At 34.7% G+C, this 18,544-nt stretch overlaps 1 protein-coding gene across 2 annotated transcripts; it reads right to left on the bottom strand.

Moving 5' to 3' along the window:
* Window positions 1-11,927: 11,927 nt before the first annotated feature.
* Window positions 11,928-18,141, bottom strand: LOC112722442 (ATPase 11, plasma membrane-type). Of its 2 annotated transcripts, XM_072207157.1 has the most exons (22): window positions 17,967-18,132; window positions 17,471-17,639; window positions 17,245-17,364; window positions 17,051-17,149; window positions 16,769-16,906; window positions 16,516-16,650; window positions 16,211-16,390; window positions 15,915-16,121; window positions 15,713-15,832; window positions 15,502-15,621; window positions 15,260-15,382; window positions 15,068-15,172; window positions 14,821-14,965; window positions 14,474-14,638; window positions 14,156-14,394; window positions 14,025-14,057; window positions 13,828-13,909; window positions 13,575-13,735; window positions 13,186-13,371; window positions 12,920-13,102; window positions 12,517-12,695; window positions 11,928-12,276 (listed from the first exon to the last, which is right to left on the bottom strand). In XM_072207157.1, the coding sequence occupies exons 2-22, from the start codon at window positions 17,522-17,524 to the stop codon at window positions 12,180-12,182; spliced, it is 2,871 nt and encodes a 956-aa protein (XP_072063258.1). In that variant the 5' UTR covers window positions 17,525-17,639; window positions 17,967-18,132; the 3' UTR covers window positions 11,928-12,179. The 2 variants fall into 2 exon arrangements, with proteins under 2 accessions (XP_072063258.1, XP_025629241.1); XM_025773456.3 differs by having other exon boundaries at window positions 17,471-18,141.
* Between the last annotated feature and the right edge of the window lie 403 nt (window positions 18,142-18,544).

Raw genomic sequence — 18,544 nt, 5'->3', positions numbered from 1 at the left:
TTTAGACACTCAAGGAACTCATATGGCTACATGTGGAGAATCTAATGAAGAGTGTAGCATGAAGGATAAATTAGGAACTCCAGTGAAAATTTAAGAATGTGATTTTGTATCGGAACAATTGGAGGAAACCGTGTTTGTTGAAGAGGAAGAAGTGGTTGAAGACTTAGGAGATGCTGAACCTCCATGGGAATCTAGAGTTGTAGAGTATTCCTCCAAGAAGCTTGAAATTAATGTTGAGGCGAGTAGTACACGACCTCCAAGGCATATTCCCTATGAAGAATTGGATGGAATAGATCAAGAAGCGAGTTCCCTTGGTGATGATGATCATGAATCAGGCCATCCTAGTGATGAATTTGCATCCACAAGTGAAATCCTTGAGTTAGAAGAGCATTCTCCCAATGAAATTGAAAGCAACATTGAGGTAGATTTCTCTCAACCTCATAGTTATGATGTGAGTAACGGAGAAAAGTTGGATAAATCCAGTGGAGAAAAGCTTGAAAGTGAAGAATCTTTTCAAAAGGTGGAAGTCCTTCGAAAAGGATGGACGGGAGTTGAATGTGTTTTGTCAAGAACATTGGAGACTTCTCTACCTAGGTTGCCGTCTACTCCTTCATTTGAGTGGGTAAAACTTATCTCTATTCACTTTATTGTCCCACTTGAGTATGGTATTCTTGAAACGAATGGCCAACTTAGGAGGCTTTGTGGAATGAAGCGTAAGAGAAGGATGCTTAGTGGTTGGAGTTACAAATCAAGGCTCATCAAGGTTGAGATTTCAAGAGCTAGATGCAAGGGTTGGACTAGTGATCAATTGGTGGGATCTAAGAGAAGAGTTTGGTACTTCATAGAGAATTTGAATTGCTTGCCACCCGGTTGAAACAATGATGACCCACTTAAAGACGGGTGTAGAAACAAGATTTGGGATCCCGGCATACAAGAGGATCAACTTTGGGAGCTCAAAGCTTGTGAAGAACTTCATCAAGGCTTGGTGAATTCACTTGAAAATGTCGGAGCTTATTGGAAGTCCAAGCATTATTGGAAGTTTCAAAATGAGTTCAAGCACAAGCCACCATGACAAGGAGCTCACCAAATGTCCAACTTAAGGACTTTAACTAAAAGTGCTAGGTGGGAGACACCCACCATGGTAAATTATTTCTATTTTCTCTTTTATTTATATGGGTAATAAGTTAAATTCTCATTTTTACTTAGGTTTATTTAGTTTACATTGTGATTTTGCTTGTTTATTAATGTTTCACATTACTTTGGTAGCCTTTTATTTAAAACAAAAAAGTGCATATGACGCGTAAGCATCAATGATGCGCATGCGTCATGTGGAGGTTCATGTATTTCTGAACAGAGAGTTACGCTGGAATGGTGCGGGAGGGGTGCCTGGTGCACAAACCACCTCATGCGTACGCGTGATTCACGCGTACGCGTCACTAGCAATTTTGTGATTCCACGCGTGTACGTCAATGACGCATACGCGTGGTATGAAAAATCGGAGTACCTTACTGTATTGAACAGAGAGTTGTGCTGGTATAATGCTGGAATCGTGTGTCTGGCATGACGAGTAGTCACGTGTACGCGTGACCGATGCTCACGCGTCATGTTTCATTTTGGGCCATCCACGCGTACGCGTGGACAACACTCACGCGTCGCATGGCTGTTTCTGTTTTCACACGCACGCGTGACCTGTGCGCGTGCGTCGCGTTTGTGCCTTGTTTATGCCTTTCTTCTTCTTTCTTTCTCCTTTCTTCTTCTTTCTTCTTCCTTTCTTACATTCTTCTTCTCTCACTTTTCAAAAGTTCACTTATCATTTTTTCTTATCTTTATCTCTTTTATTCTCTTTTGTTTATTGCATTTGCATACTTTCATTCATTGCATTTTAATTTTGTACTTTTTTTTCATGACTTTTTCTAAATTTGCTATTTTTCCATTGGTGTTGAATTTTCTTACTTAAGTGTTGAATATTTCTTGCATTGTTTTGGTGCTTCCTGATTTGTATGCTATTTACTGGAAATGCCCTTTGCTTCTATTGTTTTCTCACTCACATGTTGTAGCTACCATGTAGTTGAGAACCTCATTATTATTTGGCATTAGCCCACCCATATTTTAGTTGTTTTCATATCTTTGTTTCTGGGTTATTCCTCTTCCTTTTTCTCTTCTTTCAGGATGGCCACCAAGAAGGGAAAAGAAAAAGTTTCTAACTGGGGCACAGCAAGTCTCTCCGCACAATCTTTTGAGCAAGCGCATCAGTTGCAGCTACCCGTCCACTTGCATATCTTTGCATGCACCGAGGACGATGCAATCTTTAAGTGTGGGGAGGTCGATACCGACTTCCGTGGGTTAGTTACCTTCTTTTCAACACCAATTCTTAGTTTTCTTTATAGTTATTTATTGCATTGCATAATAAATTGCATGTGTAGTTAACTGTTTGCATGTATGTACTACTTGGTTGAAGTGATGAATTCTTTTTCAAAAAACTATTTTAAGTATTGCACTAATTTAAATTAAATTTTTTTGTTAAACTTGCTTGAAGAATTTAATTTGGAACATGGTTTAGAGCTCGAACACACAAAACCAGTGAGATTTCGAACCTATTTGATTGGTTGCATTTTATCAACCAATATTCTGTTTTAGTGTGTGTTGTTCTCTCTAAAATTGTGATCTTTGTCTTGCTTGATTCTACATTTCTATTGTTTGATGTATGCATGCACTTATGTGATTAAGGCCTTTGTTTCACTATAGCTCACATACTTATATGGCCTTACCTTGTCATTATCCTTTGCAAACCAATGTTGAGCCTTTTTAAACCCATTTGTTCTTTACTTTAGCACATCATTAACTCTAAGCGGAAAACAATAATGTTCTTAATTTGAATCCTTGGTTAGCTTAGACTAGTGAGGGTGCTCATGATTTAAGTGTGGGAAAATTGGGTTTGGAAACATTTGGTTTGAGAATTGGGTGTTGTGTATTTTTATGAAAATATGAAAAAAATTTTGAGGACATGTTCATGCATTCAATACCTTAATCATATGCATTGAGAAAAATAAGAAAAATAAAAAGAAAAGAAAAAGAAAAAGAAAAAAAAAAGAGAAAAAGAAAAGAAAAATAGCAAGCAATAAAAAGGGGACAAAATGCCCCAAAGTAAGTGGTGATAGCAATGCATATGTGTTGTACTCAAATTGGGATGCATGAATATGTAGTAAACATAGTTAATGGGTAGTTAGATTTTATATTCTAATTACATGGATTGTCTTAAGTTAGGTGGAAAATTTAGGTTAATCAAGGATTCAGATTTTAGTCCACTTAACCAAATACAATCTTACCTTGACCCTAACCCCATTACAACCCTTAAAAGACCTCTTGATATGTGTATTTGTGCATTAAAATTTTGTTAATTGATAGAAGAAGCAAGTCTTAGAAAGCAACGTTAGTAGAGAATTGAGAGAATCGAACCTTAAACACTTGAGTGAGTACAGTGTATACACTTCCGGTGAGGGTTTGATGCTCAATTCTTTGTTCCCCGGCAACGGCGCCAAAAACTTGACGGAGGAAAAATGTCGGTAAAGATTTTCACAAAAATTTTTACGTTGCAAGTATAGTTCTAAACCAACAAATTAACCTCAATCAATGTTTAAATTGTTTGTCACAAATACAAACCAAATAAAATTAACCAAAGTATTTAAACCTCGGGTCATCTCTTAAGGAATTGAAGGGAAGTGTAGTTTATTATTGGTTATAGAAAAGTATTTTTGAGGTCTTGAATAAGAGATAAGAAATGTAAACAACAAGGAAGTAAACTAACAATTAAGAAAAGTCGTAGCAATGATTGATAATTGGAATTCATATCCCCATTATCATAGTCACTTGTGATGGTAATTACCTTTTTCTCGCACTTAGTTAACCTCTAACAATTGAAGGTAAGTCAAGTGAGCAATTCAACTTTAGTTTACAAGTCCTAATCAAAGACTAGAGTTAGTGAAACTCAACCCAACTAGCAACTTTCAATCACCAACTAACAAGAGACTTTGACAATTCAAGAGTCTCCAATTTACTCAATCTAAGCTAAGAACATAAAAATGTAACGTAAAATACAACCAAGCATTTTATCAAACACTTGGAAGGCATAAAATAAAAACATGAAAAACTAACAAGGCATAGCAAAATCTAAGACCAATAATTGCAATAGGAAACAATAATAACAAATGGAGAAAGAAGCAATCATAAACATGAAAACATAACTTGCATTAATAAGGATTAAAGGAAACAAGAAGAATTCATAAACTAGATTGGCAACATAAAGTAATCAACAAGAGAGATAGATAACTAAGGTACTAGAACAAATAAAAGTAGAAGAGAAATTAAATTAAAGTAAAGTAGAAATCTGAATTTGAGAAAAGCTAAACCTAAAAACCCTAAAACCTAGAGAGAGAAGAGAACCTCTCTCTCTAGAAAACTACATCTAAAACCTAACTAATGTGTATGAATGTGTGAATGATTGATTTCCCCCTTCCAGCTCCATTCTGCAGCCTCTAGTCAGTATTTTCGGGCTTGAAACTGGGTCAAAAGCAGCCCAGAAATCGCCCCAGCATTTTCTGCAATTGCAACACATGACGCTCTGTCACGCGTACGTGTCGCCCACACGTACGCGTCGCTTTAACAAATTCCTGGTCACACGTACGCGTCGTCCACGCATGCGCGTCGCTTGTCTTCTGCACCAGTCACGCGTACGCATCACCCATGCATACGCGTCACTGCCAGCTTCTGAAACACTTGATTTCTTGTGTTCCTTCCATTTTCGCATGCTTCCTTTCCATCCTCTAAGTCATTCCTTCCCTGGAAAACCTGAAATCACTTAACACACATATCATGGCATCGAATGGTAGTAAGAGAGGATTAAAATTAGCGAATTTAAGGCCAAAGAAGCATGTTTTTAATCATAGAACAAAATTAGGAAGGAAAATATAAAACATGCGAGTTCTATGCATAAGTGTGAGAATAATGGATAAAATCCGCTCAATTCAATACAAAATAAACCATAAAATAGCGGTTTATCAGTGTCACTCCTAACCACAGGGCTTTAGGTCTTGTTAAAGCCCAGTTGCATTGTATCATTATCCATATTCTCCTACCACAAAGCGGTTCATATCAAAGGGTTACTCTTTGCGACACCTTGGTTAACATAACTGAAATTTCATTTGCATATCTGATGATGCTTCATATGTATGACTATATCCAAAGTGATAAAATTATTTCATTACCATATGGCATATTTTTTTACTTATTTCTTTGATTATTTTGGTGTTGATCTAAATAATGAGACCCAGGAGAATATAATTTCATCTCTTAAAGCCGGTGGTGTAGTCAAACAAACTAAAGAAAAAGGGACTAAGGCTGCTAAAGACACGGTTATGGAAGAAGAACAAGATGAAAGCATCTCTCCTCCATCAACTCTTAGTACATCTTTATCCATCAAGTACTTGGTAAATGGTATTGTAAAAGATGTATTGAAAGAATTTGTAAATCTCACTAAGCATATGATCAACTCGAGCCAACAAGCTAGGAGATTGGATATTCAAAATGAAAATTCCTTGAGAAAATTCCAAAGCCAGGTTGAGATACTTTTAAAGTACATTGAATCCTTGAAAGATGACCAAATGATGTCTGAGCAAGAAGAAGAAGATATCCTGAAAACTAAAGAAGAGGGATCTGATGTCTAAGTCCTTTGTTGCTACTGCCGATTATGAAAAACTATTTTTTGATGTTTAAATTATGCTACTTTGATACTTTTTAGTTTGTTTTGGATAACTGTAATAGTGATTTATAGACATTTAACTCTGAACTGATTGAACTAATACATTTCTTGAAAACTAAAAAATATGTGTGCAGAGAATACTATCTCTCCTTGATAATAAAAGGGGAAGTGAGCATGAGAAATGAATTGTTGGTTAGTTAGTGTTGCTATTTTGTTTTAGCAATAATGATTTTGTTGGTACTAATGACTTATTGAAACTGCAGTTAGTAATGATCAGATTTGAAGAAATACTTTTTTATCACTGTTCATATTGATATATTGGTCTTATGATTGCTTGATATTGAATGATGATTTTTTTAGGATTAATAGCCTTATTAATATTTTCTAAAAAATGATTTATCAAGCTGGTTCATTTGATTTGATTAGTACATAAGGTTGCTTGTATATTAATCTTGGATGTTTGGCATTATTTGTGAATATACTTTTCTGCATAGACTCTGTTGTTGTTTTAGTCACAGGATAAGAAAATGTTAACATTTAGGAGGAGCCAAAAGAATGAAAGAAAGGGAGAATTCAACTTAAAAATTATATCATCAAAGGAAAGTTCATTAAACTTTTCTCATTTTTTTTTAGAGAAAATGACAAATAGGTAATTGACCTTTTGATCTGCGGACATTTAACTCCTTGAGAATTTGAAAATACATTTATGTCCCTGACCTTTTCAAAACTTGGACATATCGATCCCTCATGTTCACTTGGGTCTGTCAGACCCAACAAAAAAATTAAACGTGACTCCCATTGTACTGACTTGGTTGATACGGATGTATACGGGAGAGAGTTTTTAAAATTAGACAAATTAGACTCAGGGATCAATGTGTCCATATTTTAAAGAAGTCAGGGACTTAAATATATTTTTAAATATTCAGGGACTTAAATGTCGACGGACCAAAAAGTCAGGGATCGATTTGTCCTTTTCTTTTTTTTTATTTACAATTCATTTTATAATGTTTGTCACCAAGGGAGAGATTGTTGAGTTTGAAAAAATAAGAATAATTAATTGATGATGACTAAATATTATTATTGGGTGAAAAATCTAATTATGTGTACGATTGGTTTGTTCATTGTGCAGAAAATTATAGTAATTAAAACAGGCCCAATAACAAGCTGATAAGGCCCAATAATGATTCAGTCCTATAAGCACTCATTCACTCACTAATGGCCTAAGGAATATTTGCTAATCACTAACCTAGATAGAAAAAAATAACTCATTTTTCTCTGAACTAAAGCCAAAGTGATCGAACTTATTCTCTCTCTTCTCGCTTCTCTAACCCCATGTAAAGAAGTCCCAAAAGAAAGCAAGAAAAAGAAAGTCTTATTAGAGTTCAAATCAAGAAGAAAAAATGGATTGCCAAAATCAAGAAATTAAACAAAAAAGAAAAAAAATGTCAAAAGCTAGGGCTCAAAGCAAAGATCAAATTCGAAGGTGAATCAGAAAATCATTTCCTTCTTTGTGCTTCATTGTTGCTTGTTCAGAATACTTTCCTCCTTCATGCACCGAATGGAAAACTTAAAGAAAATGGAGGTTATGAAGCTCTGCTACAAATTGAGGGTCAAGAACAAAACTTGGAGCTAAAGCATTCATGAATGACTCAGATCCTTGAAGAAATTTGAAAAGAGAAGAAAGATAAGTAGCTAGGTAAGAATGCATGTTTGCTTTATTTATTGTTGTTGTCCCATCTCTTCTCTGCGTTGCTGCTGATGTATTTGAGGAAGAAGAAGTCAACTGTTCAAGCCAAGTTTCAAGCTCTGGAAGCTTTACTCCTCTATAAAAGGGGTAAACAGCTAGAGGTTGGAGTAAGGAGTGAGCACACAAGTTTGAGTCTTCATAACTTTCAAGCTATCCCTTCTTCTCCTTCATGAGTTTACATTAAATTTTCTATCTTCAGTGTTCATCTTTCTTTGTTTCTTTTCAATGGAAAAAAGGCATTAAGTGAGGCATCGGTAAAAGTCATTGAGAGAAAAGACAGAGAGTTATTAGAGAAAGTCAAAAAATTATGTCACTCTTTTGTATGTTTTTCTATTTTCTACACATGCAACTGAGGGAATTTTCTTGTAAGTTGGGTGAGCACTTAGTGATTGAAAGTTTAGGAAGTGAACCTAGCCAAATCTAACTTGAGTAGAAGCTAGGTTTATCCCAGATAAAATTGGGTTGAATTCTAGGGAAATTAATGTTTGTAATCATTGTGAATGATAGTGAAAATTTTACCACTGTTGTGGGAGAGACTGGATGTAGGTCACATTACACAAGGTGGCTAAACCAGGATATATGGTTGTGTGATTCTCTCATCTCTGTCCTTCTTCTTTTTTTTTTTTTTTTTGATATGAGACAAAAACAAAAGTCTCCAACATTGCCTATTTTTCAGAAGTGACAGCTATTCAAAAGTAAAGAGTTGCTCTGTTCCTGAATGCATCGTAAAGAGACAAAATAAAATTATCTCCTAAAATTTTAACTTGACAGACTTAACAACAACTAAGTTCCAAATCCAGTCAAAAGCAAATAACAAAAGAAATTAGAAAAGGAGGTCATAGGTTCAACCCCCTTCTTCTATGCCATTCACAAAACTTCATATAAGTAGGAGCACTCACCATGCAGGTCACATATTGAAATCGCATCGAATCAACGACTCACGCGTGTCCAATAGGCACCTTGCGTGTTGGCTAGATGTTCGTCACGTGTCTAACACATCCCCTGCATGTGGTCTCGATCTGGACACGTGTCTAATATGCATTCCACGTGTTGACTCAACACACCCCTTGCGTGTTGGACCTGCTCCACCAATCGTATCTACCCACCTGCAATTACACTAAATAAGTCCATTTTTAGCAAAAATATTCAAAAAATTTTCACATAGAAAAAAAATGAGCCACTACTTTCTTCTTTTCGATTTTTTTGTTAAATAAAAAAATTAGGTTGAATAGAATATACAATCATTTAAATTGAAACGATTCACTTCTAAATTAATTTGAAAGACTACATTTACACTACATCCCCTAATATATTAATTATCTTAAAAATAAAATTATTTCAAAATCTGTATACCAATTATCTTAGAAAAGATTATTCAACTTTAATCAAGGTGTACTCGTATTTTGTTTAAGTATAAAAACTCTTTTTTAATATATTTAAGTGCGATCTATCATATATTTGAATGAATAATGTTATTTCTTCCACTCAAAGATATTGAATACCTTGAATAGTTGTAACAAAATTATGAGTGCGTGCCACATTTGAGTTCTAGAAATATTAGTAATAGTAGGATAGCATAATTAATACCTAATAGTTAGTTGGAACGATAGATACTATGTTTGTCTGTAATTAGTAATGGGATAACATGTATATTAAGCACACATTTTAACTAAATCTTTGGTAATTTTGGATTTGAGGTATGTCGCTTTTTTTTTATATGACCGTTATAAAAATTATCGAATAAATGAAACAATAGTGATATCTCTCTTTAATTATGTTTGCACTATATTTGCCAAAATTTGGTTCTTCTAATTTTATTTTTTATAATTTAAATTATACAACTGTTTAGAAATTCCTAATAATTTTCCTTTACATTTTTTTACTTTTAAAATATATAAATCGTCCCAATCGATTAATATTTATTTAGTTTTTGACTTTTTTTTTTAATGTAATCACTCCTAGCAATTTCTTGTTTGCATATTTGCAAAAATTAAAAGAAAAAGTATAAGTAAACAATAAGAATATTAAATAATGTGAATAATAGATATATTAGATGTTTAATTTACTAGGTGTGTGGATAGTTATTGTAATGTTAGAGTTTAAGAGATAATTTGAGAGTGCAGTGTATGTTTTTTTATTTTATTAGATCAATTCTAAAGTCTATTATTCACATTATTCACAAAAATCATTGTTTACCTAACAAAATTCTAAGTAAAAATCAAATCAGTTTTTCTTTGTTTTTAATTTTACAAATTGCCCCACCATATTTTAGTAAATCACAAAATTAATTAATATTTTTACAATTTACAATCATTGTCCCCGTATTTAAAAATTTTAGCGGAAGTCTGATGGATATTTTTTTTTTTTTTTGGTGACTTGGTCTGATGGATAATTAAAAAGAGATTTTGATCCTCTAAATTTTGAATTTTATCTTAAAAGTAAAGGATGATTTCTCACTATTTATTTTATAGGTGGGATCAAAGAAAAATATGAAAAAAAAAATATTTAAAAGTAAAAAATTATACTTTACCTTTTAAAGTAAAAATTTAAAATTTAGGGATCTAAATTTATTAAAAAGTGATGTTAGAATCATAATCATGCATGTAATTTTTTTCAAATTCCAATACGTAAGATTTGGATCAAAGCTAAATAAAAATGTTGTCATAGTATAACCGAATTATCCATAGCATAGAGCCACCCAAAATTTTAGATTTCAAGGCAAACCCAATCCATCTAAAAAATATTCGATCACCAAACCTAAGAAAAAAAAAAAATTCCAATTCAACATGAGGAACAAATGAAAACTCCCAAGGCTTTATCACCCATTTTGCTGACTCCATAATTCACCATATATCACAAAATTCCTTACCCTCCTCACCCAATTTGACTTTGAATTTCCTAATCAAACAAGATCTCCATACCAAACAGATTTTTTATTTTCCCAAATAAATGTAGGGGTGGTAAAGCGAGGGAAATGGATCCTCTCCATTTTTTTGGTCACTAGAGAGAATAAAGTGTAATCTCCCACCTTTAATTCTACAAGTAGGACCAGTAATAAATAAGAAAGAGAATACAATGAAGGGTGAGATCTTCCACTGGATACCATCCAGTTTTTTTTCCACTGGAGAGGATTCACTCCCGTAAGCGAGGCGGTCCGCCCCAACATGTCTTGTCCTGCCCTGCCTAGGCCCGCCCTATAAATAGGACGGACCGGCCCGCCCCACCAACTAAAATGGATTTAAAATGCTAGCCCGTCTCGTTTTATGGCGGGTCGGCGGGCTAGTCCGCTTGACTCTTTTTTTTTTTTTTGAAAAATAAAATTCCTTAAAATTAACTAAAAAATAATAATTAAAAAATTAAATACAAATAAAAAATAGTCAAATTATAATATAATTTGTTTACTATCTTTTTTTTAATTTTTAATTTCAATAAAATTATTTAAAATAATATTTGTCAATAGAACTATCTTTATTTTAAAAAATAAGTCACATAATTCGAATAAATATACGAAATTATAAAATAAAATAAATAAATTTAATAACTAAAAGAAGAATAAAAACAAAAACAAAAATGTGTTTGAAAATTCTATAATTATTAATTTTATAATAGTAATCACTCTTTCATTTAATAAAAAAAATAAATAAATAAAAATCTCCGTTCCGGCAGACCGGCCCGCCCCGCTCCACCAAAATCCGCCAATTTAACGGTGCAAGTTTGACGAATTTTTTTAATTTGGCATGCTCTAAATCCTAGCCCGACCCGCCCATTTTTTATAGTATCTCAAGCTAGATCAAAGATTACTCTGTTGCGAATGAACTTGTGTGACAAGTGTACTTTGACCAACATGTTGATTGCAGATATTGTTCATCTTTCATTTTCCTTTAATGGTATTTTGCAGTGCCTAAACTATTTATTGGTTGGCACTAAAGGCGTAGTTAGAGAAAACTGCCAATACCTAATTCATTATTAAGTCCCTGGAAAAATGAATGACAAAATACAATAATGGAAAATAAATTAAACTGAGATTTGGACACCAAACCCACCAAATCCTCTTTATTTCATGCAAACAAATCAACCTAACATATAACAAGAAAAATTAGACCATCTAATCTAATGCATTAATTGTAGAACCCAAAAGATTAAAAATTTCTTCTTTTACGATGTCACACATATTGCTCCGTTTATTTGTTTGGAAAGTTTTCAAATATACCGATACACCAATATTTCAATAATTTTTAACTATTAATCTTAATTATATATATTATATATTTTTTTTACAATTAAGATGAACAGTTAAAAATTATTGAAATATTGAAATTTTCCTATTTGTTTATTCATCTATTTTTCTATATTTGCAAAATCAAAGGGATAGACAACAAGGGAAAGTGTACGGACAAATGTGACTAGAATAAAGAGCCATGTGAGTGAGACTAACAATGACAGGTATATTTATATGATTAAAAAGAAGCAAAGGTGCATAGATAGATAAAGCTGACAGAAAAGAGCACTACTTTTAAGTGCTCAAAGCAAAAGTCACAATAAAAAAAATATAATAAAAACACTAGAGAGTGCAATCATTCATTCATTACATTATCTCCCTCTCAGCGATAATAACTATCAATCCTTTACAATAATCATAATAATAATAATATTATCATCACTATGCAACAAAACCTCTCAAACTGTGTATGCTTGCTGAATTGTGTCTATGTCCAGACCCTTCAATCTCACAACTGATTCCACATGACCTTTCAGTGTGTGGAGCTCTCTCAACCTGCATCAATTATAACTGTGACTTGTGGGAACCAACTTGGTTTAAATATGAAATGTATGTTTTACCCTGATGAATCTAATTCCCTTTGAAATTATAGTATAAGCCTAGTAAAAGGGGTTGCCTAAGATAGAAACACTTTTTTCCTTATTTTTGCATTCCTCTATGCATATTGGCTCTTAAGGGTTATGACTACAGTATTTTTAAGAGAGAAATTAATCGAAAACAATCAACGACATCTACCTCGCAATTTCGGCTCTCCTCTTAGCTTCTTCGGCCATTTGATTGAGCTCGTTGAAATGCGTGCGCTCAGTGAACATCTTAGTGTCAGGGGCTTGCAATCCATGCAGTGTTCTTTGAGCATGTGCCCATTGAAGTTCCCTTTGTTCTTTCCCAAAGTCCTTTTGCCTAGTGAATGCAATCTGCAATATACAGATATGATAGATAAGCACTATAACAGGAAAAATGGGATTAAATAACTGAGTAATGCTAGAGAACCAATTTATGCCAACACTATAACAGATTGCTAAACAAACACATTATAAAATCTCTTCTAATTGAGTTTTGTATATTGTTGATTTGAAGAGTTTCGGATTTTTGTGTTAAAGTGTTGACTCCATAACTAAACAAAACAAACTCTACTTACCCTTTGCTCAATGACAAGATCCCAAGCCCTTCCACTCAAAGCATAGCGAATCAAGAATTTGATGATATCAAGAGGGATGTAGAATATTATGTTATATAGCCATATTACACCAGCCCAACCCCATCCTATTCCTTCGATCGCCGCAAAGCTCCAGTTTGCATATACTGCGATCAACGTGGCGATCTGAAACATAACGAAACCGATCACCAAGACTGATGGAGATAAAAGATAATTACAACATAATAATAAATGGTTAGGTGTCTTACCAGCTGAGCAACGATGAAAGCAACCACCAGCAATAATCCCGGACGCTCGACATATGACCAGCCTCGAGAACGAGTCACGAATATAAGAGCTTGGCTAATGGTGCTCACTTGAAGATAGATTGCTGAGGCGAGTTTTCGGAAATCATCATGAGCACTTTTTTCAAGGGTTGAAACACCAAACACTCGCTGAAAACATAGCAGGGAACATAAATGAATCACATTCAGAGGCATCAATTGCATGGATTACATTAAATCATAACTTATGAGTCCTAGCATTAGCTCCTTTAAGGGACAAGGCAACATGAATGAATGTTGAAGTAAATTCGGACACAAAAAAAGAAAATAAAACAAGAAAACTCGAGAGTTTAAATCATAAATAGAAGCCGTACCGGGAAGAAATTTGTCTTGTATGCAGCCCAAAAGAAAATGACAGTCATCATTGCCAAGTAACTTCCGAGCACAATGCCAGTAGTAAATATCTCTGCTAGCTTCCAGCTATCCGGCAGTGGTGACGGTTTTACTCTATCCTTTGAAATTGTCATAATAGTACCTATAATATCAAATAAATCATTAGCCATCAACAAAGATCGGAACCATGCTGACAAAAGAGGGGAAAACAGTAACAAAGAAGAAACAACAAACCATCATTCAGGATAGCAATAATAAGAACCATAAAAGGTGGAAAATCAAACTTCCATATGAGAGCCAGCAACATGAAACCGAGCTGTAAGCATACCGAAAATGTAGAACAGAGAATCAGAACCAATTTAATGATTATGTCAACAACATTGCCAAGTGAGGCAGAATAGATGCTCAGAGTTGCAAAATCATTTACTTACCACGATACGAATTGTGATTGAGACAGCATAAATCTGCAAGAAAGGAAACCAATTAGTCAAATACTGGACCATAATCACATACCGACTTGCAGCTTAAGTGACCAAAATTGTTTCCCATAATAGTAGCTCACTGTATAATTTTTCATTCTCTGGAAAATAGCTCGGCTGGTCAAAACAGCACTTATGATAACACTAAGACCAGGTTCTGTTAAAACAATATCAGATGCACTACGAGCAGCATCCGTGGCATCGGCGACAGCTATACCAATGTCTGCCTTCTTTAGAGCAGGTGCATCATTCACTCCATCACCAGTCATTCCACAGATATGTTTCCTCGCTTGCAATCGCTTCACAATCTCATACTTGTGCTCTGACCAAAAATATAAAACAACAATCATATTAATACTTATTCGAGTACATGAAATCCCCGGGATAGTATCGAGACATACCAGGAAATACACCAGCAAATCCATCGGCTTTTTCGATTAGTTCATCAATGGGCAAGGCAGCAATGGATTCATCCTTGTCCTGTCCAAGTAAAGCAGATGAAGGGTACATATTGGTACCCATTCCCAAGCGTCGTCCTGTTTCCTTTCCTATAGCTAGTTGATCACCTGATAACAAAAAAGGGAAGATATATAAATGAGTATATTCATTTCTAACAGATACTTTGTGTTGCTTAAATTCTTAACTATGTCATGATAATCAATACAACAGCCAATTCCCAATCTTTGCAAACTTAATTACAGTGATTCTGTACAATAACACAACCAAGTCAAAGGTGTTGACTATGGACCTGTAATCATTTTGACATTTACTCCAAGATTTAGTGCCCTCCGTATTGTTTCGGCACTATCATGCCTAGGTGGGTCAAAGAGAGGCATAAGGCCAATAAACTGCCATGGGCCTCCAGCACTTTCTTTCCTTCCATCGGGAACTTCCTGTATAAAACGGAGAAGTTAACATAATCATACCATTTCTACTATCTTAAAATATAAGCAAACAAATATAGCAAATGACAATGTGACGAATTCATCAATTACCTGGTATGCTACAGCAAGAGATCGCAGACCGCGCTCTGCGAACTTATCAATCACTGCATGAACTCTGCGTTCGATGTCTGATTTGTTGTGGGCAAGGTGAAGGATCTAGCCATCATGGTACAACTCAATGAGAATAAAAAAGACAAAATATCAACAGTTAACTATAAAAGTACATAAATGATGGTAAATTACCTGTTCGGGTGCACCTTTGCTTACTCTATGCATTTTACCATCTTGATCAATATAGGTCAATGCAGTCCTCTTATCAGTTGGATTGAAAGGAAGAAAATGCACTTCTTGTATACCAGCACGTGCCTTTGGTATTAATCAGTTAGCAGGAACAAAGAAAAAACAAATTCATCAGCCTCAATATAGAGAAACTTGTGTAAACGTGCAAATTCATCAGTGCAGTGAGCAATAGATCAATGACTTACCTCCTTTGGATCAGCCAGCATCCCAACAATGGCAGTATCTATGGCGTCTTGATTCTCAAGTCTTGAAGCTCGAGCTGCCATCAAAACAACAGTATCCGGGTCCACTCCTTTTGCGAAAACCTAATTGGTTATGAAAAAGGAGGAAAAAATTAGAACAAGTGCATAAGAAATAGAAGAGGGAACAACAAAATAGCAGCATTCATCATCCAACCTCGACAAGATTTTTGTCGACCGTAAGCTTATTTAGTGTTAAAGTCCCAGTCTTGTCACTACAAAGAACATCCATGCCTGCCATTTCTTCAATGGCTGTCATCCTCTTTGTGATAGCACCCTGCATATATCATACATTATTAAATTATGACGATTCTCGGGCATGTCCACCCATTATGCTGAACCGAAAAAACTTCACTAACCTGCTGAGAGAGCCTATGAGAACCAATAGCCATGGTCACGGACAAAACCGTCGGCATGGCAATTGGAATTCCTCCAATGAGAAGCACAAGCAGGTTATCTATTCCAGGACGATATTTTCTATCTTGAATGGGATACATAACAATGATCTCAATGATCATCCCCACAGCAATAGAACATATGCAGAAGTTACCAATTGCAGTCAAGACCTATAAACAACAGAAGAATTTAGAACTATGAATAAAAGTTCAGACTATACTAAAAAAAACAATTGACACTGCCATCTTTCTAGAATTACCTGTTGAAAGTGACCGACTTGATTAGTAGTATCTACAAGGTGAGCAGCTTTCCCAAAGAAGGTGTGAACACCGGTAGCGATGACCACAGCTTCAATCTCTCCTTGTTTGCAGGTTGAACCAGAATACACACCATCACCGGGACCCTTTGTCACTGGTAGGGACTCACCGGTAAGTGCAGACTGAAAGGCGAAAAGGAGGAAAATCATGTAATGAACCATTTGGGATATGATGGGGGCTTAAAACAACAGAAATTACACATCATAGAGATCACAACCGAAACAACAAATCTTGCAGAGAACCCCACCTGATCAATTTTCAAAGGATCACCTTCGAGAAGGCGAGCATCTGCAGGGATAATATCTCCAAGTTTGATGCTGATGATGTCACCAGGAACCAGGACTGCGGCATCTTGTTCGTTCCACCTACCATCACGAAGAACCTTCACAAAATACACACACAAAATTGGTTCCTCTGCAGATGCAAGGATTTTAACACCACCAATACCAGTATCCAATGCAAACATTAAGGACATAAGAAAATAACACTGAATCCCACACCTTTGCTTTCGGAGCGAGACGAGCCATGAGAGCTGCAGCAGCATTACCAGCATTGTTCTCCTCTATGAAACTGATGGTTGAATTGATGACAAGCAAAGTGATAATACCAACAAAGTCTTGCCAATCAGGAGGCTTACCCTGTACAATAATAATAAGAGCAAGTCCAAAATAATCAAACTCAGATTGAGTTCACCTAAACTTAGCAAAAAGTTGAGTTAATTCAAGAGTTTGATACACCTCCATTGCTAATAACAAGTTTTAGAAGCTAGTAAGCACACTTACCCCTCCATTGGCAAGAGCAATTGCCATTATAGCAGCAGCCTCCATAACCCAAGAAAGGGGATTCCACATAAATCCCAAGAACTTCAAAAACTTGCTCTCCTGAAAACACAACCCAGAACAAGATAATTTACCAAAACGAAAAAGGAGAAAGAAAAATTCATGTGGGGGTCAATGAAATGAGAGAAAGGTTGGACCTTTTTCTCTTCAAGCTTGTTGTGGCCAAAAATGGCGAGTCTTTCTTCAGCAGCCTTGCTGCTGAGACCTTCTCTGCTACATCTCAGATTCTCAAAAACCTCCTCAATGGGTATGTTCTCCTACATTCATTCATCAAAAAAAGCAACCAAAAAAAAAAACATCAATGAGGATAACAATTAGACCAAAAGAGACCCAATAAATGATAGTGATTCAGATCTATGTTACCAAATCCACAGTTTCTTTGAGAACAGCCTCTAACTCCACGGATTTGTCCCCCATCTTCTTCTTCTTCTTCTATCTACCCGTTCCAGTCCCAGTTCTATTCTCTCTCTCTCTCTCTCTCTATCCCTTTGTAAGTCACCAAACTTTTACTCTCTCTCTCTCTCAGGAGTTACTACAAACAAAACAGTTCAGAAAATTAGGAGAGAGATAGCGTGCGTGGATTGCACCAACCAAAGAGAGAGTTGGCAAAAGTACAAACTACAAGTAAACAAAAAAGTGTGACAAACTACACATAAAAATGAAAAAAAAAAAAAAAAAAAGATATAGAAAGAAAGAAAGAAAAGAAAGTGTGTATGGTTAAGGGTAGGAGTAGGACAAGCTAGTTGTGAGGATTGAGATGAAACTAAAGACAAGAAGAAGAAGAAAAAGAAGCAGTGTTCTTCAGAGCTAAAAAAAACACAGAGAGAGAAAGAAAGAGGGACACAAAAGGGTAGACAACCTTGTATGGAAATGCAAGTTCAGCAACGACGTTCCATGTTTGAGGGTGTGGCTATGGCTATGGCTGTAAGGTAGAGAGAGAAAGAGGAATACATAACATACATACAATACATAGAAGAGTCATCTTGGCCTTTTCATTTTTCTAATTCTCATTCTCTCTCTCTCTCTCATCCAATTTTTTGTTTTTTCTTTTTTACAAATATAATAATAATAAAAAATACTAGAAAAATCAATATTTTTACTATAAAAATAAAAAACTAGCTAGTATTAATTTAAATATAAGATAAAATGAAAAAGTTTAATCACTTAACATTTTTTTATAACAATATAAGAATAAAAATTAAAATACACATGTTAAATAAATAAAAAAACTATGTAGTATAAACATAAAAAGATAAATTATCAATCATACTTAAAAACATTTTGATTATTTTAACAACTAAAATTATGAATTTAATTTTGACATATTTATAGTATAAAAAATTTTACACTATTATATAATTATATTTTTTTTTGTAAATAATTATTCATGCAATTAATATAAAAAATTATTATTTTTATTGATTGATTGTTACGTAA

Source organism: Arachis hypogaea, chromosome 11 (genome assembly GCF_003086295.3).
Source record: "Arachis hypogaea cultivar Tifrunner chromosome 11, arahy.Tifrunner.gnm2.J5K5, whole genome shotgun sequence".
In the NCBI taxonomy this organism is placed as follows: Eukaryota; Viridiplantae; Streptophyta; class Magnoliopsida; order Fabales; family Fabaceae; genus Arachis; species Arachis hypogaea.
The sequence above is the reverse complement of the archived record's forward strand: the minus strand, read 5'-3'. Positions and strand labels throughout refer to the sequence as shown.

Coding starts and splice junctions, on each gene's coding strand:
- LOC112722442 (XM_025773456.3), bottom strand. CDS start 17,524: ATGGGGGACAAATCCGTGGAGTTAGAGGCTGTTCTCAAAGAAACTGTG. Junction 14,058..14,155: donor AGAGAATGAAAAATTATACA/GTGAGCTACTAT, acceptor CCTTTCTTGCAG/ATTTATGCTGTCTCAATCAC. Junction 13,736..13,827: donor TATTGCTATCCTGAATGATG/GTTTGTTGTTTC, acceptor TTGATATTATAG/GTACTATTATGACAATTTCA.